The sequence below is a fragment of the Heloderma suspectum genome, chromosome 11, assembly GCF_057233095.1.
Source record: "Heloderma suspectum isolate Gila_16-S chromosome 11, 16-S_ref, whole genome shotgun sequence".
Taxonomy (NCBI): Eukaryota; Metazoa; Chordata; class Lepidosauria; order Squamata; family Helodermatidae; genus Heloderma; species Heloderma suspectum.
In genome coordinates this window covers 3,832,056-3,858,316 of record NC_139468.1, presented here as the reverse complement: position 1 = coordinate 3,858,316, position 26,261 = coordinate 3,832,056, and the positions used below count along the sequence as shown (strand labels likewise).

Sequence of the window (26,261 nt, the reverse complement as noted above, 5' to 3'; positions counted from 1 at the left end):
GAGGTAGGCTTAGCTGAGACAAACCAAGGTGTCCGAGTGAGGATTTGAACCTGGTTCTGCCCAATTATAGTGCAACACTCTATGCACTACACAACACTGGTGAAGAAAGAACATAAAGAACTCCCTTACTCAGTCCTCATCATGTACTGAAACTGAGCCAAGTGTATGTAACTGATCAGGAACCATATTTTCCTCCTATTATCCTTGACTCCATCTTCCCTTCCTCCCGCTATGGCCTCCCCTTATCAAAGTTTAGATAATGTGTAAGAACATAAGAACATAAGAAGAGCCCTGCTGGATCAGACCAAGGGTCCATCTAGTCCAACTTTCTGTTCACACAGTGGCCAACCAGCTGTCGACCAGGAACCCACAATCAGGGCATGAGTGCAGCAGCACCCTCCCACCCATGTTCCCCAGCAACTGGTGTACATAGGCTCACTGCCTCTGGTTCTGAAGGTAGCACATCACCCTCAAGCCTAGTAGACAGTGATAGCCTTCTCCTCCAAGAATTTGTCTAAGCCCCTTTTAAAGCCATCCAAGCTGGTGGCCATCACTACATCTTGAGGTAGCGTACTTCATAGTTTGTGCACTGTGTGAAGAAGTCCTCCTGAGTCTATCGCCAATCAGCTTCATGATATGATCCTGGCTTTTGTATTTTGAGAGAGGGAGAAAAATGTCTCCCTCTCCACTTTCTCCATCCCAGGCATGATTTTGTACACCTCTATCATGTCTCCCCTGACCCTCCTTTTTCCCAAGCTAAACAATCCCAGCCGTTGTAACCTTCCCTTGTAGGGGAGATGCTCCAGCCCCTTGATTATTTTAGTTGCCCTTTTGTGCACTTTTCCCAGCTCTTTAATTTGTGTAGTTTTCTTCATTTGTGTGTTATCAAACCAATGTTGAAATCATCATCCTCATAGTGATCAAAGAGGAAGTAGTTCGTTATTGGAATAAGGAAATAATAAGATCACAACCTAGGAAGGTTGTTTGTAAAATGGCAGGGCTGCCTGAAGCAAAGGACAAGATGGTGCCCTCCCTTCCTCATTCCATGCCCAGAAACAGACCAGACTGGAATCATAGAATAGTAGGGTTGGAAGAGGCCTACAAGGCCATTGAGTCCAACCCCCTGCTCAGTGCAGGAATCCAAGTCAGAGCATCCCTCACAGATGGCTGTCCAGCCTCGTCTTGAAGGCCTCCAGTGTGGGAGAGCCCACCGCCTCCCGAGGTCATTGATTCCATTGTCATATTGCTCTAACAGTCAGGAAGTTTCTCCTGATGTTCAGCCAGAATCTGGCTTCCTGTAACTTCAGCCCATTATTCTGTGTCCTGCACTCTGGGAAGATCGAGAAGAGATCCTGGCCTTCCTCTCTGGGACAACCTTTCAAGGACTTGAAGAGCGCTATCATATCTCCCCTCAGTCTTCTCTTCTCAAGGCTAAACATGCCCAGTTCTTTCAGTCTCTCCTCATAGGGCTTTGTTTCCAGTCCCCTGATCATCCTCATTGCCCTCCTCTGAACCCTCTCCACCTTGTCTGCATCCTTCTTAAAATGTAGTGCCCAGAACTGGGCACAGTACTCCAGATGAGGCCTAACCAGTGCTGAGTAGAGGAGAACTAGTACTTCCTGGGATTTGGAAGCTATGCTTCTATTAATACAGCCCAAAATAGCATTTGCCTTTTTTGCAGCCATATCACATTGTTGGCTCATATTCAGCTTGTGATCGACAACAATTCCAAGATCCTTCTCGCTTGTAGTGTTATTGAGCCACATATCCCCCATCTTGTAACTGTGCATTTGGTTTCTTTTTCTTAGGTGCAGAACTTGGCATTTATCCCTATTAAATGTCATTCTGTTGTTTTCTGCCCAGCGCTCCAGTCTATCCAGATCACTTTGAATTGTGTTTCTGTCTTCCAAAGTATTAGCTATCCCGCCCAATTTTGTGTCATCTGCCAATTTGGTCAGCATTCCCTGCACCTCCTCCTCCAAGTCATTAATAAAAATGTTGAAGAGCACTGGGCCCAGGACTGAGCCACTCGTTACCTCTCCCCAGTTTGAGAAGATCCCATTGATAAGCACTCTTTGAGCTCGATTCTGTAGCCAACTGTGGATCCACCAGATCGTTGTTTCATCTAGCCCACTTTTCACTAGTTTGCTCATCAGGATATCATGGGGCACTTTGTCGAAAGTTTTGCTGAAGTTGAGGCATATGATGTCTACAGGATTCCCACAATCCACAAGGGAGGTTACTTGATCAAAAAATGAGATCAGATTCATCTGGCAGGAGTTGTTCTTGACAAATCCTTGTTGGCTTCGAGTAATCACTGCATTGTTTTCAAGGTGCTTACAGGTGGATTGCTTTATCATCTGCTCCAGAATTTTCCCAGGGATGGATGTCAGACTGACTGGTCTGTAGTTCCCAGGTTCCTCCTTTTTACCCTTTTTGAAGATAGGGACCACATTAGCCCTCCTCCAGTCATCTGGCACTTCCCCCGTCCTCCATGATTTCTCAAAGAGAATAGACAGTGGTTCTGAGAGTTCTTCTGCCAGTTCCTTTATTACTCTAGGACTCTAGGCAGTTCATCTGGCCCTGGAGATTTGAACTCATTCAAAGTAATTAGGTGCTCCTTGAGCATATTGCCTATCGATCTCGAGCTGCCATCCTGCCCCTTCAGCCTGTCCTTGCCAGGGGGGTCATAGACCCTCTTTTGGGAGAAGACTGATCCAAAGTAGGAATTGAGCACCTCTGCCTTTTCTTTGTCATCTGTCATCATTTTGCCATCCTTATTTCTTTCCTCTGCCTTTTACTATGCACGTAGCTGAAGAAAGCCTTTTTGTTGTTTTTAGCATCCCTCATTAACCTCAGCTCATTCTCAGCTTTAGCCCTTCTGACGCCATCCCTGCAATTCTGTGCTACCTGCCTGTACTCTTCCTTTGTTGCTTGGCCTTCCTTCCACTTCCTATATGTGTCCTTTTTTGTTTCAGGAAGTCAAAACGTACTTCAATATCAGCTGTCTCTCTGCTACATTAGGCTCGCTTAGGGGGCACAGGGCAGGTGCCCCCTAAACTAGCCTGGTACACACGCAGCTCTGTCCTCCAGCCACTCACTGCCACCACCACCACCCATCTTCTGCTGCCTGGGGCCTCCTCTTCACTTTGCCTGATGGTAGGGCTGGGCCAGCCCTGTAAAGTGGAGTAATCAAAACTCTCTCATTTCCTTCCTCTCTCTCATTTGTGGAATTGCTTCTCAAAATGGGGTGGTGGGGGGGAAATGTATAGCCTTCTACTCTTCTGTGCAAATGGATGTTTAGCCTAATCCTCCACATATTGAGTCAGAAGTAAACCTTATGAGTCCGATGGGACTTACCATCAACTAATTATAAGGCTGCAACCTATGCACACTTATCTAGAAGTGAGCCTCACTGAACACAGCAGGCCTTTCCTGCATGCATGCATCCATTCTTACATTTCTATACCACCCAAGAGCCAAAGCTTTCTGGTTGGTTTACAAAGATTAAGAGCCTAAAATACAATGTAATAACGTCATATAAAACCATATGCCATCAAATGCCTGGAAGTAGAGGAAAGCCTTAACCTGGCACTGGAAAGATGATAGTGTTGACGCTAGGTGGGCCTCACTGGGAAGAGCGTTCTAGCATTAGAGGCCACCACGGAAAAGATCCTCTTCCTTGCTGCCATCCTCCAAACCTCCCTTGGAGGAGGCACTCAGGGGAGGGCGTCCAGTGTTGATTGCAGTGTATGGGTAGGTTTATTTATTGATTGATTTACAATAATTATATACCGCTCCATATCTAAAACAGATTTCAGAGTGGTTCATACTGGTAGGTTCATACTTCCAAGTAAACATACATAGGATTGGGCCATGCACGACTCAAGTGTGTCTAGAAAGTGATGCAGAAATTGGAAACTATTCCTTTTCAGAATGTTATATATCATTTCAAAAATGTGTATTTGGAAGAAATTACACAACTTGAGCCATTTGCATTGTTCATTCTAATTGGACTTTCCAAAGCAATTATTTACTATGCCTTACACTTTGAACCCGCCTTTTGGCCAAATGAAGCTCCCAAAGCAGCTACAAACATCTGTTAGAAACATTCCATGCAAAAATTTAAAATTATGCAGTATAACCAGAGGGGGTGGGGTGGGGAGAAAGAAAAACAACATCATAAAAACGTAAAGCAAGCATGCAGTAAGAGGGGTGAAATAAACCATAAAAAACACAGCACTGGTAAGCCTATGAGCCAAAGCACTCTTACCTGGGAGTAAGACCCACTGAACACAATGTGACTTACTTCTGGATAATATGTACAGGATGGTGCTGTTAGACTCACCATCTTTCACCAGGATTGGGGTGGTACTTAGGGGTTACAGTTATATCTCACCTGTCCTCCAAGGAGCTCAAGGCAGAGTACGCAGTTCTTCTGCCCTCCTTATTCTGTCCTCACAACAGCCCTGTGAGGTAGCGTAGGCTGAGAGAGAGGGACTGCTGCAGGACCATTAGGTGATCTTCATAGCCGAGTGGAGATTTGAACTGGGGCCTCTCCACTCCTTGTCCACCACTGTAACCAGTACACCACAGGAGGAGAACAGTCAAAAGGGAAGCAAAGAGGATGGAATGCTGCTCATGAGGGTTGTGTTTATGCGTTTGTGAACTGTGTACGGTTGCTTTAATGTTTTATGGTGTTGGTCAGCCTTCCCCAAACTGGCGCCCTCCAGATGTGTTGAATCACTACCCCATCATCCACAGCCAGCTGTGGATGGTGGGAGTTGTGGTACGACACATCTGGAGGGTGCCAGGTTGGGGGGGGCTGTTTTTGTCATAGTTTGTAGCCCCCTTGAAGGTTAGGGGACAGAAAGTCAGGGTATAAATAATATATATGGAAATATATTCCCTACACAAATATAATTAAAACAGAGGGAGGGAGAAACATATAGAAATCTAAAGACAAAGTCTGTCACACTACACACACACACACACACACACACACACACACACAACCAGCTGTATGTAGCATGACCTCCCAGAACCAGAGACGTTTTTGGGCCAGGGCTCTCCGCCACAACTACAGACAACAGCATGTTAGATCATAAGAACCTCAGAAGAGCCCTGCTGGGTCAGACCAAGGCTCCATCTAGTCCAGCATTCTGTTCACACACTGGCCAACCAGCTGCCCGCGGGAAACTCACAAGCAGGGCATGAGCACAACAGCACCCTCCCGCCCATGTTCCCCAGCAACTGGTGTGCATAGGCTCACTGCCTCTGATACTGGAGCTAGCACAGAGCCATCAGGACTAGTAGCCATGGGTAGCCTTATGCACCAGGAATTTGTCCAACCCCCTTTTAAAGCCATCGAAATCGTCCGCGACAGCCACTCAGACAGTCTGGCCCTCAATGCACGATGTCATTTGAAGCTGCAACTCAGTGCAAACGTTCCAAACGCCATGGGGGAGGAGGCAACCCTGCCATGGGAGTTTGGGAGGTGGGTTCCTGAGGCAGAAAGCTGAAGACCCAATAGGTCTGGGGTCTCCGGCGTGGTGTCCCTGAGCACCAACGGGCCCACAGACACCTCTCTTGGCGCCTATTGGGCTCCCTGCCCCTCCTGATTTTTATTTCATTTCTTAAGATCTGTCAGAGTTCATTTTCTTTTAACTGGGAGGGGGCGAGCATGCTGCACAGCGCAGGGCTGCCCTCCAGCGCCATCTTGATTTGGGTCCCCAAAACTGGCTTTGTGCTTTGGTGCTCAGACCCCACCTCTGCCTTGAACTTTGCAAGGTCCTTTTCTTTCAGTCTCGCCAGTTTGCCTTCTGAGAAAGGAGCATTTTGTGTCCAGCTGTGCCCACCGTGGCAGCCACTTTGGGAGCACACCCACAACACCCGTTCAGAATTCCGAAAGTGCCCATGGATCCAAAAAGGTTGGGAAGCCCTGCAATGTACTGACTGCACATGGTAAACATTGCAAAGAAAGATGATGAGCACATGACGCATGGATTTCTGAAGGCTGTAAATGGACTGGGCTTGAATTCTCATCCCTAGTAGATTTGTTGTTCAGTCGTTCAGTCGTGTCCGACTCTTCGTGACCCCACGGACCAGAGCACACCAGGCCTTCCTGTCCTGCGCTCTCTCCCGGAGCGTGCTCAAGTCCGTATTCATTGCATCAGTGATGCTATCTAGCCACCTCATCCTCTGCCGTCCCCTCCTCCTTTTGCATTCAGTCTTTCCCAGCACCCTAGTAGATAATCCCAGCTAAACTTTAGCCATTTCGAGTCTGGGGGGGAATCCGGACTGTAACCATCAAGCAAAAGGCCCGGTCCTATTACTAATTGCTGTAACCACCTGGCTCTTGAGATCCGAGCACTACGCAAAGGGTGTTTCTTTTCTTACTTCCCCACTAAATACCTCTATGCCGCACTGTGTTGCTATGGAATAGAGCAATTGCACAAGTGGAAAAAGCACTTTCTTTCACCTTCACAAATAAATGCCACGTTTTCCCTGCTCTAACCCCCCCCCCGCCCCACCCAAAGTGCTGTTTAAAAGCAGAAGCAAAGCTGGAGGGTCATGTCAGCGTCTAAAGAACCCGTAAGCAAACATGAGCAGGGAACTATGTGTGCACAGTGAATGCCTTGTTTAGAAAAGCTCTTGGTCCATCTAGCTCAGTGTTTTCTACTCTGCATGGACTGGCAGTTGCTCTCCAGGGCTTCAGACCGGAGTCTTTCCCGGCCAGATCCGGTGCTGCTGGGGACTGAACCTGAGACCTTTTCCATGTGGTTCGCACTCTGCCTCTGAGCTACAGCACCTCACCTAACAGAAAGGGAACAGATCTAGCTTTTCCACAGCTCCCTTCCCTTTCCAAGGGCTCTTGATTGAGGAAGGTTCAAATAAATGCCTTTTTTTCCCCCTGCAGCACCCAGGCCTCCTTTCTAGGCTTTAGAAAAGTGATTTATTTTGTATTTATTTTTTCACACAAGAGTAAATAAAATATCCTGAAGCACATAAAGGCCCTGGCTTCCTATCGTCACTGTACAAAAGTACAAATAAATGTTGACTTCAAATGGAATGGAAAAGGTTTATGCAAAAGGAATACACAGCAAGGTCTCTTCCTGGGCCATGTTGTAAGCAGATGTTCATAGTTTATTAAACTTACAAATACAACAAGATTTATAATAATGAATTTCACTAGTGAAGCCAATTAAATTCTGGCAGCTCTCCAGGAAAAGAAATACACTTTTGTGACTTGAGATCCTTTCCTTTGGAACCGCACAGAAACCAGGCAACGCGTGTTGTCGAGATCCATCTGAACACGTCCTCAGCTGCATTTTGTTGTTTTAAATTGTATCAGAGGGCTGTGCTGGTGTAAATCACAAGCAGGACCTGCAAGGAGGAATAATAAAACCTCTGGACAAAAGGCAGGCACAGCTGTTGCCAGCTACTAACAGAATGAAAGCAGAACTATCAATGTATATCATCACTCTTGCATTTATTTCTAACAGCTCCTCTGAAAACAAGGCGCCAACAATACAGCTGCTATTAAAGGCAAAGATGGTTTCCCCCTTTTACAGAATAGTATTTGGGGTTTTTTTAAAGGTAGTGCGGGGTGGGGATATACACCACCAACACTCTGCTTTTATAACAGCAACAAAAAATTAATTCCCGTTAACATGGGGAAGATAAGGGGCTGGGAAGAACAGCTGTGTTGTAGTACTTTGTTAGCCATAAGAACATAAGAATATAAGAACATACGGCACACCATGCTGGATCAGACCAAGGGTTCATCGAGTCCAGCATTCTGTTCACACAGTGGCCAGCCAGCTGTCGGCTGGGAACCCACAAGGAGGGCATGAGCACAACAGCACCCTCCAGCCCATGTTCCCCAGCAACTGGTGTACGTAGGCTCACTGCCTCTGGTACTGGACGTAGCACAGAGCCATCAGGACTAGTAGCCACTTACAGCCTTCTCCTCCAGGAATTTGTCCAACCCCCTTTTAAAGCCATCCACAACGGTGGCCACCACTGCATCCTGTGGTAGTGAATCCCATAGTTTAACTCTGCACTGTGGGAAGAAGCCCTTCCTTTCATCTGCCCTGAATCTCCCACCAATCAGCTTCATGGGATGACCCCACTGGTATTTGGAGAGAGGGAGAAAAACGTCTCCCTATCCACATTCTCCACACTATGCATAACTTTGCAGACCTCTATCACGTCTCCCCTTACTCTCCTTTTTTTCCCAAGCTAAACAACCCCAGCTTTTGTAACCTTCCCTCGTAGGGAATCATTTTAGTTGCCCTTTTCTGCACTTTTTCCAGATCTACAATATCTTTTTTTAGGTGTGGTGACCAGAACTGGACACAGTATTCCAAGTGGCCACACCATAGCTATCCTCAAAACAAGCAAACGGAGGGCGAGTGGGGTCTCTCCAATTCGTGATTCACACATTGATTTTTAAGGGAAACTTGTCAAGCACCTTTATTACAGTTGTCACTTGATCGTACAACCCTGTGCATGTTTACTGAAAAGTAAGTCCCATTGAGCTGAATGGACCTTGCTCCTTAGTAAGCATGAGCAGGATTGCAGCCTTAGTCAATTAATCACATGGGTTTGGGGCTGCAACCTTCTGCATACTTGCTTACTCAGGAGGCTACTGAGTTCAGGTGGACTTCATTCTTATATAGGGTTGTGCTGTTTGCCGATTCAGCTAGCACATTGGTACCAATTTTGCCTTCTTCTTCAGGCAGCCCTCCCCAACCTGGTGCTCTCCAGACGTGTGGGACTGCGGCTCCCAGCTTTCCCCAGCCAACCACTCTGAGCAGCACCAGGCACCTGGGTCTAGGCACAATTTTGATTTCCCACAATGCCCTGGAGCGATGCTCAGAGCACCAGGGCAAAAAGGGGGAGGGTGCAGGGCAGACATCAGTGGTATGCCCTCCACCCCACCCCCGATGGGGCAATGGGACCCAGGCAGCTGCCCAAGGAAAATGGGTGCCAATATGGCCCCTGGCTCCTGCATCAACCTCTCTGGACATTTTGATCTTCTCCATGTCCTGCCAACGTCAGAGGCCTGTTTGGCCTGTCTGGAACACATCAGGCAGGCTTCGTCTCTGTGGCTGCACCCAAGATTTGGAATCCGCTGCCCAGGTGGGCTCACTTTGGCCCCTCTTTGTTAGCCTTCTCTTGGCTGGCTAAAACCTTTTAAAAATTCAGGTTTGATCTGCATTATGTGGGGAAATACTAGATACTAGAACTCAATGGGGTCTTCAATGAAGTTGAACAGTGGGAAATTCAGGACAGGAGGAAATGCTTCTTCACACAGTGTATGGCTGAAGTGTGGAATTTGCTACCACAAGATGTAGCGATGGCCACCCATTTGGATGGCTTTATAAGGGCAGTGGACAAATTCCTGGAGAAGGCGATCTATGGCTCTTAGTCAGGATGGCTCTGTGCTACCTCTAGTATCGGAGGCAGAATGCCTCTGTACACCAGTTGCTGGAGAACATGGGCTGGAGGGTGCTGTTGCACCCATGTCTTCCTTTGGGGCTCCCCATTGGGACATCTGGTTGGCCACTGTGGGAACTGAATGCTGGACTGGAGAGGCCTTCAATCTGATCCAGCATGGCTCTGCTTATATTCTTATTGCTACTCCTTTTAAGTATTCATATACTATTGAATCTGAGTTGCTTTTTTGCCTTTTAATGTTTTATTCTTGTTGGTGTTTCTTGTTATATGGACTTTGAGTACTGGCCCTTAAAATTGTATATGATTGGAAGCTGCCTTGGGCACGCATTATGATTTGAAAGGTGTGATATGGATCACTGGATACATTCCTGCATTGAGCAGGGGGCTGGACTCGATGGTCTTATAGGCCCCTTCCAACCCAACTAATCATTGTGAAAGGTCCAGAGAGCTCTGGCTTTTGGGTGGTATAGAAATGTATAAATAAATAAATAAATAAATAAATTTAAATGAAATAGACAAATGTCTGGGTGATTATTCGTTAAGGAATACACCTAAAAATCTGACGCGTGACACACGCTAACCATCTGCCTAGATCGGGGTATAGAACCTCAAGCCTGGGGGTGAAATACAGCCCTCCTGGAGTCCGAATCCCTCAGCCACTGATCACTTGGTGGTTTTCTGCAGTTTTTCACAAGGCTTGGTTGCTGGCAGTAAGAGCTTGAAGCTAAAATAGGCTAGTGTTTTTGTTATTTTGGCTCCGCCCCTCTTGCCTTCGGCCTCGCCCACCACTGGAATGTGGCCCCCAAGAGCTTCCGGCCCTTGGGCTGGAAGAGGTTCTACATCCCTGGCCTAGGGCATGGCTACATGTGGGCGGACGGTGCTTGGCTCCTTGCCTCATGTACATTGCAGGAAACATGCTTGGTAACACATCATTATGTGAAGCACCCCTCGGACATTGAATCCGGAGGTCTGGGTTCAAATCCCAGCTCAGCCTTGATCATTCATCCCAAATCGTTACATCTCAGGGTTACCTGACACTCTCTTACTCCCTGCTTTTCTGAAATAAGGAAAGGCCTCAGGGGAACATTTTGAGGGGGAAATACCCCCTTTTGTAGTTTTAAGAAAGGGAGGGTGGAAACAAAAGCATTTTGCAGCATAGTCTTGAGGATGGGAGTCACTTTTCAAAAGGCCCATTAATTCCAAGGAGGCCATACGGTCAAGCCTTCTTTCATGTTCTGCCAGACCCCTGACTAATTCCCTCTCAGATCTCTTTCCTGAAAACGAGAGTGTTTTCCCATTGAAATCCCTGGTCAGTTGTCATGGCATGTAAGATCACTTCTTTATTTTGGTTATTAATTTAATTTATATCCTGCCTCTTCACTAAAAATAGTGCTCAAAGTGGCTAACAATATAAAATACAGATTAAAATGTTAACATCATGAAAACATAAGACACATCCATTCAAAGACATCACATTAAAAACACATCAGTTGAAAATAAATAAGGACTAAACAGCACCCACTGGCTAAAAGTCTAGTTAAACTAGTGAATCCCCTTCACCCAACCTGTGGGAGCTTCAATCAGGGACGCGAAAGGGTGAGTAAACCATTTCTGAATCCTACGTACCAACAGCGAACTCATTCTCCCAATGCTGGTGCTTATATAGTTAATACGACACCCCCCACACACAAGAGGGAGGTGTCAGGAGGTTTGGGGAAATCCCAAAGTTAGCAAAAGGATGAAAAACAGTCACGGCAAATAATCCCTAAAAGCGGGGTGGGGGCAAAACAGCCCAATGTGGAAGGAGAATGCTTGGCAGCCAGCCGTGAAGGCTGATGACTCCGATGTCAGTGGGGAAGTGGATCCGCTCCGGGTTTCAGTCAGAACTCTAAAGCAGCTATCCAAGGTGCTTCCACACCTTGGATAGTTCCTTTAGACTTCTGATTGAAACCTGGAGCGGATTCACTGCCCCACGGACACTGGAGCCACCAGCCTCCACTGGTAGCCACAGAATGCTGACTGACGGTTGGGTGGGCGTGGGGTGAGGGGACAGAAAACCATGTGGAGGGATGTATCTTGGAAAAAATGGAATGGAGTATCTTGGAAAAGGGCCTGGCTCTCAGTGTTTCCATGAGCTTGGCCTATCTCCTGGGCTGGATGCAAAATACTAGAGATTGTCAGACATACATTCTTTAAATAAAATGTGGTTAAATAAAATGTGGGATTTTGTATGCATGAAGAAATTAACAAACTGTATAAGGGAAAAAGAGAAAAGACGAAGATGGGCTAAGCCATTATTTTTGTAGAACTAACAGCTTTCATCCTAATATACAATTTTGTTTTTTAATGTTTTATTTATACTATAGTGATAACATTTTGGATACTACAGTAGATGCAGCTTCCAGGACTAATTATATATATGAATCTTTGTAATTTATGCTTTGTCTTGATTTGTACTGCACAGTTTTTCTTAAAATTAAAATTCTGTTAGTTTGACTGCTATGACCATTTTTATCCTCAAAGGTTACAAATGAGTAAAACAGAACCATCAGAATGTGACCTAAAAAGAACCTCTCAGGCACCCACAGAACTCAGTTCATCTTGTTGCCAGGAGCAAAAACCCCTTCTTGGGTAACGTTGTAGTATCTTGGAAGAAGAGGCTAACAGAATTCTTTTTGAACTCTTGTAAGAGCACTTATCCCATTGGAATAGCTGTTGCAAGAGATATGCCTCTGCAACTTTCTGCTTCTTTGGCAGGATAACATCCAGACATTCACAGTTTCTGCATTCATTTCTGCACTCCACATCCTGTGAAGTGTCATGAAAATAATTTCATCGACTTAGGAAGTGCTGAAAACTGAATATCTACCTGCCTAGAGTAATTCCACACACATCAATCCAGACTCCAAGAACTGTGTGTGGCACTCAGATCTCCACAGGTCACTACAAAGAAAGAAAGGACTTGTGAAGCCACTGAGAAGAAGTGTGGTAGAGATGTGTTGTGTGCTTCATATTTCCCTAAAGGTGAGCCCTCTCCGTCTTAGAACTAGGCCTTTTGCTGCCTCTGATATCCTCACAGCAGTCAACACAGGATACTGCTGCCATATACTGGGTCCAATTATTGTCCATCACTGGCTTCTTTGGCATGCATCAGTTTTCTGGGGTCTCAGGTAGACGGAGATCAGCTACATTTAACTGGAAATGCCAATGATTGACCTTCTGCATGTAAAGCAGGGGTGAGGAGAAGATAGATTGGGATCTAATGGTAGATCTGGGTGATCTGCAGGGCTTCTGTGGGCTTCTATACACCAGGCATTTATCATGTGCTTGGCATTCCCTACTCACAGTTGTTTGCAGATTCTTTAGACAACCTCGTGACCCTCCAGTTTTGCTTCTGTGCCTAACCAGCACTTTCAGGAAGGTTTTTTAGAGCAGGGAAAATGTAATATTTATTTGTAAAAGCAAAAGAAAACACTTTTTTCACTTGTCTATTTGCGCTATTCCACTACACCACAGTGCCACCTAGAGGTTACATAGCAGAAAAGCAGGAAAGGAAACCCTCCTTGTGTAGTGCTCAGATCTCAGTTCTGCAATGAATCTGAAAGTAGATTAACAGCCGATTAACAGCCTCATGTAAAAAAGCTCTAACTCCCCATTGTCTAACAACTGCAACAGCTAAACAGCTTTTTTCTCTCCCTCATAAATTAGGTTGCTGAAAAAGAACTCTTGGGGAGGGGAGAACCAGGAGTGGTTGTTTGTGTGAAAGCATTTGTGAGCTTGGTTCTGATACTGATCACACATTCCTGGGCTGACAATGGGCTCAGAGGCATCTTGTTCCTTAATTCTTAGCACGTGTCCCCCTATCTTATTTTGCACCTGGTTCTGGCCAATGGAACTCAGGGTTCTAATAAACATCAAAGTAGATCCCTCCAAAGTAGATCCCTCAGCATCTAAAGTCACTGATCTAAAGCATCTGCTCTACTACTGACTGTCAGCTACGTATGCGAGTCATGTTCATGGACGGCTGCTTCTCAGTCCAGATGTATCTGTCTTCCCCACCTCTGCAAAATGGTCCCCACTGCCAAGTGCCAATAATGCTGCACACCTCTGTTCCCTTCTGTGCTTGGAGAGGGCTCTGGGAGATGACCATATATAGTCTCCAATAGCTCACTAGGCCAGGTCTCCCAGCTTTAGATCCAGAGGTTCCTGGTTTTAAGTCCCTGGTAGGGAGAGCTAGGATAGGAGAGTGTGGAAATATTTCATAAAGTTTGAGAAATACAAACCTAACTTAAGACTTCCCCATTTGAATGTAGCCTGTAAATTAATATCTGCTTAATATCCGCTAGTTATGAAACTGAATTATTCCCTGGCCTGGTGGTAAGTCTCTTGATTATATTTTGCAAGGCTGTTCCAGCAGAAGGGTTACAGCTTCACTGTGTCTGGCCAGATAAGTTTGCAAGGGAGTTTTATGAGATGGACTGTGTGACAGATGAATGCCCTTTTAAGGGTCTAAACACTTTGATGGTATATATATATATATAAAAAATCCATTGCCCCTGGGCCCTCCATCTTTCCCAGTTCTCTGCCATGCTATCAGATTTTTTACTGCTTAAAATCAAGCCATAAACAGCAGCAAGCTTGTCATTTTTCTCTTTGAAGTTTTGTTTTAAATAAATAGATTACGAGAGAGGGTTTTTTAAAAAGAAAGAAAGACTTTTCTGAGCACTGGATGTATCTAGAACGATCAGCTGACCTTATCAATGACTTTTTGGTCCTGTAGCAAAAAAGATGCTTTTCCTTGGATAAGTCTTGCTATCGCTGCAGGAAGCTGCTTGACCCATTCCTCGTGAGCTACAGAACAGGCATGATAGAATTATCTTGCTAACCAGCATTCTTTGCAAGAATCACAGCAACCAACTAGGTAGTTTACCGGAAATGCATCAGTGGTCCACCTAAAGACAGTAGTCCAGGGGTCCTCAACCTTTTTTGGATGGTAGGCACATTTGACATTTTGAGTGTTGTGGGTGCTTGCACAAAATGGCTGCTATGGAGGCATGGCCAATAAGAAAACACCCATTTCCTAGAAGGCTAAAAGAAAAATAACTTGCCCAAGAACCTAAGTCCAAGGCAGAGGTGGGGTTTGAGCTCCAAAAGACAAAATCACTCTTTTGAACCCACCATTTTCTGCTACAACACCCATTTCACAGAAAGGAAACTTCTGAGGCTCAAACAGGCTGTGAACAGGTCTGTTATTGAAACTGTTTCTTGAAATTGTTTTTAGCTATTTAAACTGTTTGAAAATGTTGTACGTTCAACCATTTTTAGACTATGTTTTATTATAATGTTGTAAATCTGTATAATGTTTTAATGGTATAGTTTGTATTTATTTTTTCTGTGTGTGAATTGTTGTGAATCTCCCAGAGATCTTCAACTGTTAGGTGGTATAGAAATAAAACAAATAGTAATAATAATATAATATGCAGAAAAAGGCTATATAAATACATCTGACTTGACGGATTGACAAGATATGAGGATGCCTCTTCTGGGGACCTGAGTAACCATATAGTAGCCCCTGTTATAGAGTAATTAAGGGCAAAATCCTATGCCTGTTTGGACAGTAAAAAAGTCCTACAACTCCCAGGATTCCCCAGCCAGCCAGCCAGCCAGCCAGCCGGGGAATGCTGGAAGTTGTAGGACTTTTTTTCTGTCTAAACAGGCATAGGATTGCACCCTAAGGCTCCAATCCTATGCCCACTTACAGAGGAGTAAGGCCCATTAAACTCAATGGGGCTTACTTCTGAGTAAAAGGCACATGCCTTGCCTTTACTACAATACTATAAAGCAGGGGTGGGAAACCTGTGGCCGTCCAGTTGTTTTGGCCTACAACTCCCATGATCCCTCACCACTGGCTATGCTGACTAGGACTGATGGGAGTTGTAGGCCAAAACATTGGGAGGGCCACAACTTACCCATCCCTGCAACATTTCCCAACCTGGACCCCTCTAAGTCAGGAGTCCCCAACAGGGCACCTTCCCTGCAGGGTGGTCGCAAATCTCTCCACTCTCTGACCCTTAAACATTTATTTTTAATTTAAACAACTTGAAAGTTGTTTAAATTAAATTAAAGGGCGGCCGGTTCTCCTTCCTGTTTCCTGAACCTGCCACTGATCAGCTGCTTGGCAGCCAGGAAGTGAAGAGTTGCCTCGTGGACCCACCCAATCGTCTTCCATCCCTGCAGACCTTTCCCTTTTGTGCACGCTCTCTCTCCCCCCAGCCTCTAGGCTTGCTGTTTCTCTCCACCCAGCCCCTTTTCTCGCTATTTCTCTCACTTCCCTGTCCTTAGACTTCTCCTTTCTCCCTTCCTAGCCTTGCTCTTTCTCTCCTACTCACCCCTTTATCTTGCTATTTCCCCCTCCCTCCCAGCCTCTAGCCTCTCTCTCTCTCTCTCACACACACACACACACACACACATCTTTTAGCTAGTCAGACCCTCACAGGAGCCATTACGTGACTACCAACATCCTCCATGGGAGCCATTTTGTGGTGGTGCCCACAGCACTTTCCCACATATGCCCCTGGGTCGAAAAAGTTGGGGCCCCTTGCTGTAGGTTGACCAAAAACTCCCATCACTGCTAACCAGCATAGCCAATGGTGAGGGATTATAGGAGCTGTAGGCCAAAACATCTGCAGGGCCACAAGTTGCCCACTCCTGACGGAGCAGGGCAGTAGTCCATTGTACCCTGAAAGGAACAGTTGCATCTGTTTCTTGAACTGGCAGCAGGTGGCACTCTCATTTTGTTTTTAATTTCCTCCACATTAAGGGGCACTCTGGTTAAAGGAACTGTAATTCCGGTTTCACACACACCATCCCAGACTGGTGCAGACTGGGGGAAGTCAAGGGCTGGATAGGTATACTAGTTTGCTGCCCTGAATATATGTTACCATTTAGCATATTTACAACCAATTCCAAAACACTGACTTGCCCCAGGATTTCAAAGCAGAACAGAGAACTTTCCATTCAGGTCTCCTATGGCACATTTTCTGTCCATCAGACGACTGTGGCACAATAAATCACAGATTCCATTGATAAATCACAGATTCCATTGTGTCCCAGAATACACACAACTCAGTTCGTAGGCCTGGACTGGCGTCCAATCATGTAACATAGCTGCATTGCTCTGTCAAGCTGGACATCAGCTTCCTTGGTCACCTCTTACAGCTGAGAAGTGTCTTATCCTCTCTTTGTCAAACCATGTTCTCCATCCCTTCTCACGACCCACCTTCTGGTTGTCCCGTATCCCACTTCAGTCCACCATTCACCACCAATCACACACCCCTGTCTTCTTCCTTGAATGTAAAACTTTGTTGTGTGTGAGGCACACGTCCTACTCAGAGGGGCCGCAGCTCAGTGGCAGAGCCCCTGCTTTGCATGCGGAAGGACCCAAGTTCGATCTCCGGCAGCATCTCCAGGTAGGGCTGGGAAAGAATCCTGCCTGAAAACCCGGAGAGCCATGGCTGCCAGTCGGTGTCGACAGCACTGGGCTAGATGGACCAAGGGTCTGACTTGGTACACAGTAGCTTCCAATGTCCCTTATAAGAACCAGCGCATGGGAGGACTCTCAAAACTCTTCCAAAACTAAAACTCAGCTGCTGTCTTTAAGTTAGCAGCACATCGTTGGAGATCACTTGGGGAGGGATCGTAGCTCAGTGGCAGAGCAGCTGCTATGCACGTAGGAGGTCCCAGGTTCAATCCCCAGCTGCTCCAGTTAAACGAAGGTAGCAGGAGATGGGAGAGACCTTCTCTGCCTGAAACCTTGGACAGCTGCTGCCGGACAAAGCAGACCAGGGGTGCGCATCAAATGTTTTGGACTTCAACTCCCACCACCCTCAGCCAGCATTTTACCCAGGGTTAAAGATGTTGCAGTCCAGCACATCTGAAGGGCAGCAGGTTGGAGGCGGCGGAGCCAGAAGATGGACTAACTGTCTGACCTGGTCTCAGGCAGCTTCCGACGATGCTCCACGTGAAACAAAAGCCCAATGGGAGTCCCAGGTTTAGAGGGAGTGGAGCAGCCACAGCACCCCCCCCCCCATCCCAGTGGAGCTTGGGCACAAGAACAGCCCAGGGAGCTGCTGCTGCTGCTGCATGCTGCCCTCCAGGTCCAATCTGCTGGTCTCCCAGGCTGCTGCCTCCGTCTGCACAATTACGCAGAGAGCAGCTTTTGCGACTGACAAGTACCTCTGCTCGGCTCCTCGGTCTGAGCGGAGGGCGCTCCCTGTGTCTTGCGTGGGACCCATTCCCATCCCAAGCAAGCCTACACAGGACAAAAGCCTTCCTCGCAAGACGTCCCTTTCTCCACTGCCTGTTAAAAAGAAGGCACATCTTTTTACATTCAGGTCCTGCCAGCCCAGAGACATCTTTCTCACCGTGCATCTCATGAGTCACAACAGCAACATCAAGTAGCGGGACTGCGTGGAATTCCAGGATTCACGGCAGACTCGCGAGATTATTCCATTTGGGACCCCAGCGAGAAAGCAGCCAAGTGAGCAGGGCGAGAAGCAGGGTTGCCAACTCCCCCCCCCCCCTTGCTGGCCTTGCTCCTGGGCTTTTAATAGGAATCTGCCCTGCAGAAACGCCGCGGCCGAAGCAGGCCCTGCCGCCCGTGATGCGGCGATGCGGCTTGCTCCATTTCGGCCCGAGCAGCGGCTGTTAAAAGCACAGGAGCAGAGGCAGGTTTAAAAAGAAAAACGTGGCAACGTCCCCTTTGGAGAAGATGCGTCGTTCTGAGGCACAGGAGGCGCGCGGTCCTGTTCGCGTTTCCGCGGGAGCAGCCCCCCCGAGCTCCACGGGACTGACCCCCCGCTTGCATGCACAGGCCTGGGCGAGGGTGGGGGAGAGGAAGCCTGGGGGTACCTTTCCTGTGGCTTTCGGGGGCGCGATGGGCGAGTTCTGGACGGGGGCCATCTGGCGGCTGCGAGGCTGCGCGGAGTCCGCGCCCGCACCGCGCACGGCCCGCTGGCTGGCGGCCGGTCCAGGGAGCCCCGGGCTGGGCAGCGGAGGGGGAGGAGGAGGAGGAGGAGGAGGAAGGCCAGCTGGCCGGCCGGTCCCGGGGTGATGACGCGTTTCCTGCCCTCCCTGGGCCGGGGGCTCGCGGAGCCTGGGAAGCGGCAGCGGCGGCAGCAGCTCGCGAAGGCGGAGGGAGGCGCGGAGCCTCCGAGCGGGCGAGAGGCGGGGAGGCCCCGGCAGCCGCTGCCCGCGGAGGAGGACGGGACGCAGCCCAGCCACGCTCGCCTCTCGCGGTAGGAGCCCTTCCCGGCGCGCGCGGCGGCGGGTCCCGCCTGGCCCCCGTGGGGCGCGTTTGTGCCCGCGGCGCGCAGGCGGCGCGGGTCGGGCAGCTCGGGGCCGGCGCTGACCTTGCGCGCCGGCACGCGCGCCGCCGGCCCCGCGGCAAGGAGGGTGCGCGGCTGCCCTCCCTCGCGAGCGCGCCTCGCCCCGGCTCCCTTCGCAGCGGCTTTCCCGGCAGCGGGCCCGGGCGAGGGAGGGCCCCGATCCCCGGGCGGCCGCGGCAGAGCGGCGAGGCGGACCCAGCCCCGGCAGCGCAGCGCCCCGCGCCCTCCTCGCCGCGCGTCCGCCGGCAGGCTGGCCAGTTCCGCGGGGGGGGGGCGGCCCGCGAAGCAGCCGGAGCGGGCGCTGAGCCGACTGCAGCCGGCCAGGCGCGACCTCCGCCGCTCGCCTTCCGAGAGCCGCCGCCGCCCCTGGCGCGGGTCGGAGCCCAGCCCGGCGGCGCGGCGCGGCTCGGCTCGGGGGTCGCTGCACGGGTTGGCCCGCTCGGCCGCGCCCGCGCCCCTCGCCCTCTCCGCCCGGCCCGGAGACGAGGGGTCGGGACGGCCAGCCCGCGCCCCCCGGCCAGCGCCATCCCCTCTGGCTGCGGCGCTACCTGGGAAGGTGCCGGGGGGCGCGAAGGAGCCCTTGCCGGGCGGCCACGTTTGCCGCGCCGGCTCGTCCTCCCCGGCTTGGAAAGCGAAGCGCGAGGCGCAGGTGCCGGGGGGAGGCGGCGGCGCTCTCCGGCTGTGAAGTTCGGGGCGAGTTGGGCCAAGGGCCCCGGAAGGGGCTCCTGGCGTGGCGATGCCGGGGGGCCGCCTAGGGGATGCGGGGTTCCTGATGGGGGAAGCGAGACGGCGACCCTGCAAGGAGGGCCGGGGGGGAAGCGGGGGGAAGACCCAGGCGGGTCTCTCCAGCCGGCGGCGGGGGCTCTTTGGGGAAGCGGTGCGGGTTGCTTGCGGTGGGATTCGCCTCTCCCTCTCCCCTTCCTCCTCCGAGGTTAGGTGTTGGTTTGCTGTGCCTGGGAGGGGAATGGATGAGCGGGACTGGACTACTGGCCTGCTGCGTTCCTTGCGCCCCTTCCCTTCCCTTCCCTGAAGGTGGGAACGAAATCTCTGGGGGCGCGCGCGAGTGTGTGTGAGGGGGAGGGTGGACCCCCGTTTGCTTCCTTTGGCTTTTAAGATCCTTGAAGGGAGGCAGATGCAAGCTAAGAGGGTGGGTGGCCAGCCTTGTGTCTGTATGGAGACAGGAGGCGGCGGGGGGGGGGGCCCTGCAGGGAAAAGCAAGGGGCACTTCCAGATTGAGACATGCAGCAGAGCCAGGTGGTAGAGTCCTGAGGCGGTGGCTTGGGCTGTACCACTTTGGAGTGCAAATTGGGGGGCCTCCCCCCACCCCAGTTTAATGTTCCCTGATGTTTAAAACAAAAATCCCTTGCAAGTAACCCCCCAAAACGGCCATAGCAGGGAAAGGGCTGGAACCTTTCTCTGTGATATGGTTGTATTACAGCAGTAGGGAACTGGAAAAGCGACAAGCCGGGTCAGTGTTCAAAAGTAGTATGCTCCCTTTAGCATCCTGAAGCAGTATGCTGTATCCTACCACCTCAGGACGCTACCACCTGGTTCTGCAGTTTGTGGAGACCAGGCCTAAGGCTGTTCTGTAAGTATGTTCACAGGAGGGCTACCCCCGAAATGCAGCTCAAGGGAGGAGGAGATGGGGAGAGGTTTCAGAGCAATTAATGACTTGTTGTCGGGAGTGGATGGTGTTCGCTGAAGCTGAAATCAGCCGTTGAGTTTTGCTTAGGAATAGTAATAATGTTCCTACTAAGTACTAATATTACTACTTAGTAATGGTAGTAATAATGTTCTGCGTTTTTGATAATAGTTTTTCAAAGTACTTCGCATCCATAATCCTTACAACGGCCCTGTAATGTAGGACAGTATCCCCAGGTTACCAGTGGGGGGCTAAGCTTGAGAGAGAGCATCATGGGTGGAGGGGATGACTTGCTAAGGCCATGTAGCAAATTTACTGCAGAGGTGAGATTTGACCCAGGGGCTTCCTGGATTTGTAGCTCACCTTCCCTACACCAGGTCTGTAGCTGTTGACCTTTTTACGTGTTGGTATATAAAACCTTTTGCTTTTACATTCTGTGCAGCTGTGGGAGCTGGCTGATGAGAAAGAGGTGTGACATTATTAAAAGAGCCACTTCCTGTGACAATGGAAAATGCCACTTGTGTAGCTTCAAAAGTGTCCCGGAGAGGACTCTGTCACCGATATAGCAGTGCTGAGAGCACTTTGCACCCGCACTCACCTGTCAGCATTACTGGCGGAAAAATCCAAAATATCCTAGTGCTAAATAAACCATAGTAATGTGTTTAATTAAATCTAACTTAAGGGATAGGGTGTTTTTGCTGTAGTGTGCTTTTCCCTGGGTTAGACTGGTTTTATTACTAAATGACATTAAATCGGAGGAAGGTCATCGCGCAATGGATGGAGCACATGCTTGGAATGCAAGGACCCGGTTCACACATAACAACAACACAGAGTACAAGCTGAATTGTGGGTGGTTCTTGAATTGTGTCATCACTGAATCGTGGGTTGTCATTGAATTGTGGGTTGTCATTACATGCGAACCCTGAACTGTGGTTTAACTATGGGTTGTTAACCATGAAGAACCCAGGAAGGGAACCCATGGTTTGTTGTCAGGTTGTGAACTCTTGGTATTTCCACCGAAGCCAAGGTCTCCTGACTGTAAGCTGTTCATACAGACTGGACTGGTCAAACATGTGAGGCATCCCTGATGTGGTCTGGTGAGGCTTTATAGTCTGCCTGCCACTGGTGGGCATCCATGTGATAATGTCTCTGCAATCATCAGTATTTCACTGTGTGGAACCCACTGGTTGTGCAGGAGCCATTGCTTCTTGCACCCTCTCCTCTAGTGTCATTGCTTCTAGCCCTTTAGACAGCCAGAAGTTCTCATTAGTTGGAGGCCAGTGCTCGATTCCCCGATGAGCATCTGCCCTACTCCCAGCTAGGCTGACGACCTAATATTGGACAAGTTGTTCTGCATGCAGAAGGCCCTTCCTTCCATCTCTGGCAGCATCTATAGTTTTAAAAAAGGACCAGGTCGTAGGTGATGGTGAAGACCTTTCTCCCCCAGAGACCCTGGAGATGCTGCTGCCCATCAGCGTCGATAATTCCAGGCGAGATGGACCAGGCATGCTGGCCCTACCATTAGGCAGAGCAGGGAAGGGGGTTGGGGGAGTTGGGTGGGCAGAGCTGTCCTGTGCCCCTTAAGCCAGCCCGCTCTGGTGGAAGTCTCTGTCCCACCACCAGGGTGGAAATGAGGTTTGGCGGCTGGTCCGGTCAGCTTCTGTATGTGAAATGGGGACAGGGGATTTTGCCCTTTGCCTCAGGCAGCAAAATGTCTTGGGTTGGCCCTGAATATCTGACTCTTTATAAAGTAGCTTCCTGCGTTCTGCATGGATTCTTGGTATGAAAGAAGCACAAAACAGCAACAGGTCAGGGATTTTTCTTTGTTTTTTTCGCGCAAGAACAGCCTTTCTGGACTACAGCTCCCAACATCGCCAGCTGGCATGCTGACTGGGGCTGATGGGAGTTGTAGTTCATCGCATCTAGAGGGCACCAGGTTGGGGAAGGCTGAGCTTGAACCCCCAATGGCACAGCTGCAACTCTACGTGGTTCCGGCTTCCACCTGATGTGAAGGGAGGTGTCTCTTTCTGCCTCATCCCACCATAAACCATTTAAGGTTCAATCCTATGAATGTTAGACAAAAAAAAAAGCCCTACAATTCCCAGCATTCCCCAGCCATGCTAAACATGCATAGGATTGTGCCCTTAGTCCCGAAACTGCCACAATCCCTTTTGTTGTCACCTGATACGTATCGGCTGCATCTGGCGTGCAAGGGTGTCTGTGCAGCAGCGAGTGTTATTTTCAGCGTGATCTGGAAACCAAAAAGGTGGGGGTGGGGGAAACCCTCTGTAGTATTTCCAGCCTGGCGGTCTAATGGAGAAAGTGGATCTCATTCCGCTAAGAATGAGTACAGGGCAGGATTTGGGATGGCTGCCTGGCTTTCGTTGCTATTCCTGGGGGGCTGATGGACCGAGGGGCCCTTACCTTCGCCACTGCAGTTGAAGCAGCAAAAGGTCATTTGGGCGTGAAATAATCGGAGTGACGCTGCCATATTTACCACAGACAGCTTGGGTTCTGCAAGCTTCGGCACTCCGGGCTGCTCCAGGAAGCCCCCTTCCTTAATCAACCCTGAAGAGTGTGAAGAAGCAACGGAGCTCTCTCAGCCCCTCCTTCTGTACTGCGCGTGGTGACGTTTACTCTGTGCTGGCTTCTGGTATGAGGTACGCTGTGTCCAAGGCTTTGACTGTTAGCCCAAGACATTTCTACCCACATGCGGACTGAATTTTGGCTTTCTGGTGGACCCAGATGTACCAGCTCCAGATCTGAGGGGGGGTCCTGGGCAGTGTCTTCTGGTGAGCTGCCCCAGTCAGCGGGCCATGCTGGGCCTGCTGGGCTATGGTGGCAGCACTCCTAGCAGGGCTGAAGTGTTGGCCTAGCCAGGCCTTTAATTCCCCTCAGTGCTTCAAGCAATGCTAGATCAGGAACACTGTGGGAAATTAAAAGGGCGGCGAGAGCCAGCTGCCGAGCATTGCTCAGAGTGCTGGGCCAGAGAAAACAAACTGAAGTGGTTGGCCCTGGCAAATATCGGCAGACTTTTAAAGTTGCTCCGCAGCTTGTGAGTCTGTCCAAGTGTCCATTTCATGTGCAAATATATCACTTGTTCAAGAGACATCATCCTGTATTCCAGGCCAGGTTTTGGAGGGCCCTTGGGTAAGACTCTCTCAATAGGCCCTGTCTCTCAATGAGTCTATCTTCTCACCACTGTTGGCCCTGTTCACACATAACGGTGTCAGATTGTGGGTTAATTAACCCAAGATTTGCTGGGGCATGTGATGGGCGTGTTCCCCCACCATTTTGGATGTTGTAACGTGAAGTCTGAATCCAGACGCTATAGATTAATTGTGGCTTAAACGACTCACAGCTACAATTAGTAATTTGGTTAACCGTGGGTTGCTCAAGCCATGATTAACCTCTAGCATCTGCATTCAGACATCACGTGGCAACCTCCGATCGGCTTAGTTGGAGGGTGAATATTCAACCTGGTGGTGGGATGCGCATGGCACACACTGTGGCAAATCTTGGGTTCATTAACCCATGATTTGCCCTGTATTGTGCAAACCAGGTCACTGTGTCCAGCCGCTCGTGCCCCTCCTCCTCTTTCTCGCTGTTGCTCCCACTTGCTTGCTTGGCAGGCAGAGAGCCGGGGAGCGAGGCGGCAGCGGCATCTCCTGCTCCTCCTCCTCACTGCCGTTGTCTGGGTCTGAGCAAGAGGCAGATGAGCAAGCAGGTTGCGACGGTGAAGAGGAGGAGCAACTCCAGGGGGCTCTCATCAGGGGGCTTCTGCTGGGGTGCGAGCCCTCAATCGGTGCCTCACCGTGCTGTACGATTTGAAACACATAGCGTGAGAAAATGGCCTTTAAGGTATGATCAAATAAAACATGCTTTGCATTTCATTGGTGCGTCAGTAATAGAATAAGCTGTGCAAAAGTGATGCTTGGGCTTCGAAAATGTGGAAGGAAGCAGCCAGGAAATGGGCCATCTCATCATGTTTGGAAGGTCGGTGAAGGTCCTGGGAGCTTTGCACAAAGGATATCTCTGTCCTGTGTCCTGACCCTCCTTGTCTTGGAAATGTGGGCTTTATTTGAATGCTTTCTAGCCATTTCTGTGTGCCTACTTTGTACTGGGAAATACCATGTTAGGAGCAGCCCTTAAGCACTTTTACCTGGAACTGACGATATTCATGTGAGGTGATAGTACAGAAAGGATCAGGGCGTCTGCTGCCCTGTAGCATGGTGCTTTGGCATTGCTGCAAATCCTGTCTCAAAGCAAGGCTCCCTTGCAAGTAATCCGGAATCATTTTCAAGAAGGAAAGGTCTGGTCATGCTCTGCAGCACAGCAACCTGTCGTGCGGCTCAGATCCCCCATGCCAAATTTTGCAGCCTTCTATAAACTTGCTTAAAATAGAAAAACGAGTATGGCAAGCTTAGGTTGAGCTGGTGAGCCTCCATGGTTGCTTGCCTTAAAACAAGGGGACAATTACTTTAAGCGCAATGCAGGGCCTTGTACCCCATTTGTGACCCCATACGATTGTAGGGGAATTGCTGTAACTAGAGCTGTAGTGTGTGGCATAAACACTGCGGCTTTTTTTTTCTTTGTTTGCTGAGGTGGCATGGTGTAGTGGCAAGAGTGTTGGACTAGGAGCTGGGAGATCCGGGTTCTAGTCCCCACTCAGCCATGGAAGCTCACTGGGTGACTTTGGGCCAGTCACAGACTCTCAGCCCAACCCACCTTGCAGGGTTGTTGTTGTGAGGATAAAATGGAGAGGAGGATGATAATGTAAGCCGCCTTGGGTTCCTTGCAAGAGGAAAAAAGGTGGGGTATAAATGCAATAAATAAATAAATAAATAAAATAAGGCTTTCCTCTGGCATTTTCATTATGTTAGTTTTTTTTACTGGACTCTCTCCTTATGATATTGCCTTGCGTGCTTTGAGTTTCTGAACAGTGAGAGTAAATTGGTCTTGATGCCAAGGTGGATAAGGGGTAACCCACAAGTGTTTCGCAAACCAGCATTAGTCTCTCTCTCTTTCACTCACTCACACTCATTTTGTGCATTTCAAATTCTTCAAGTTTATTAGAAGGGTTCCAAAGAGGGATGCCACCCAAATAAAGAGATCTGAATTGATTTAATTGTATGAGTTTACTTGACTAATTAATTAACTGATTAAATGTCCGTATGGGTAGGTATACAGCTTGCTTAGTCCTTAGATGATGCAAGTCTTCTATGGCACGTCTGTCCTCTCAGAAGAGGCATTTCCTCCTCTGTTCCTCTTAAGATGCTGCTCCTATCTGTGGTTTTTTTAAGTATGCACATTAAAATTATATATATAATTTAATAATCTGCTCTTCGATTGCTTGTTAATTAAGTAAACAATTTTTTAAAATCTAGCTAATTTCCTGAGTAAGCATTGGAGCCCTAGTTCAGAGATGGCCTCTTTTAAAACAAAAGTAAGGTTCAACTGGGCCTAGTGGTTTGAGCACCGGTCCCCAACCTGGTGCCCTCCAAATGTTGTGGACTACAGCTCTCAGCATTCCTGACTACTAGCCATACTGGCTAGGGTTGATGGGAGTAGAAGTCCAAAACACCCAGAGGGCAACCGTTTTGGGAAGGCTGGGTTAGAGTGTTGAACAAGAACTGGGGAGATCCAGGCTCAAATCCTCACTCTATCCTGAATCTTACTGGGTGATCTTGCACTAGTCATTTTCTCCCAGGCTACCTCACAGGGCTGTTGTGATTAAAAGGAGGGGGAGAACCTTGTAAACCATCCTG

At 49.1% G+C, this 26,261-nt stretch overlaps 2 protein-coding genes across 2 annotated transcripts in view; one reads left to right on the top strand and one right to left on the bottom strand.

Annotated features, from left to right (window-relative positions):
- Positions 1-7,109: 7,109 nt before the first annotated feature.
- Positions 7,110-21,101, bottom strand: LOC146336916 (uncharacterized). Its single transcript, XM_084817855.1, has 4 exons — positions 21,092-21,101; positions 18,376-19,804; positions 17,701-17,824; positions 7,110-7,386 (listed from the first exon to the last, which is right to left on the bottom strand). Exons 1-4 carry the CDS (start codon positions 21,099-21,101, stop codon positions 7,351-7,353), a joined length of 1,599 nt encoding a protein of 532 aa, XP_084673981.1. The 3' UTR covers positions 7,110-7,350.
- Positions 18,565-26,261, top strand: part of TLN2 (talin 2) — a 215,501-nt gene continuing 207,804 nt past the window's right edge. Inside the window, exon 1 of the mRNA XM_084816675.1 lies at positions 18,565-18,761. The gene's annotated coding sequence lies outside the window, so the exon portion shown is untranslated. The remainder of the gene's footprint in view (positions 18,762-26,261) is intronic.

Coding starts and splice junctions, on each gene's coding strand:
- LOC146336916 (XM_084817855.1), bottom strand. Junction 17,825..18,375: donor CCCCGAAAGCCACAGGAAAG/GTACCCCCAGGC, acceptor TCTTTTTAACAG/GCAGTGGAGAAAGGGACGTC. Junction 7,387..17,700: donor GACCGAGGAGCCGAGCAGAG/GTACTTGTCAGT, acceptor TCCTCCTTGCAG/GTCCTGCTTGTGATTTACAC.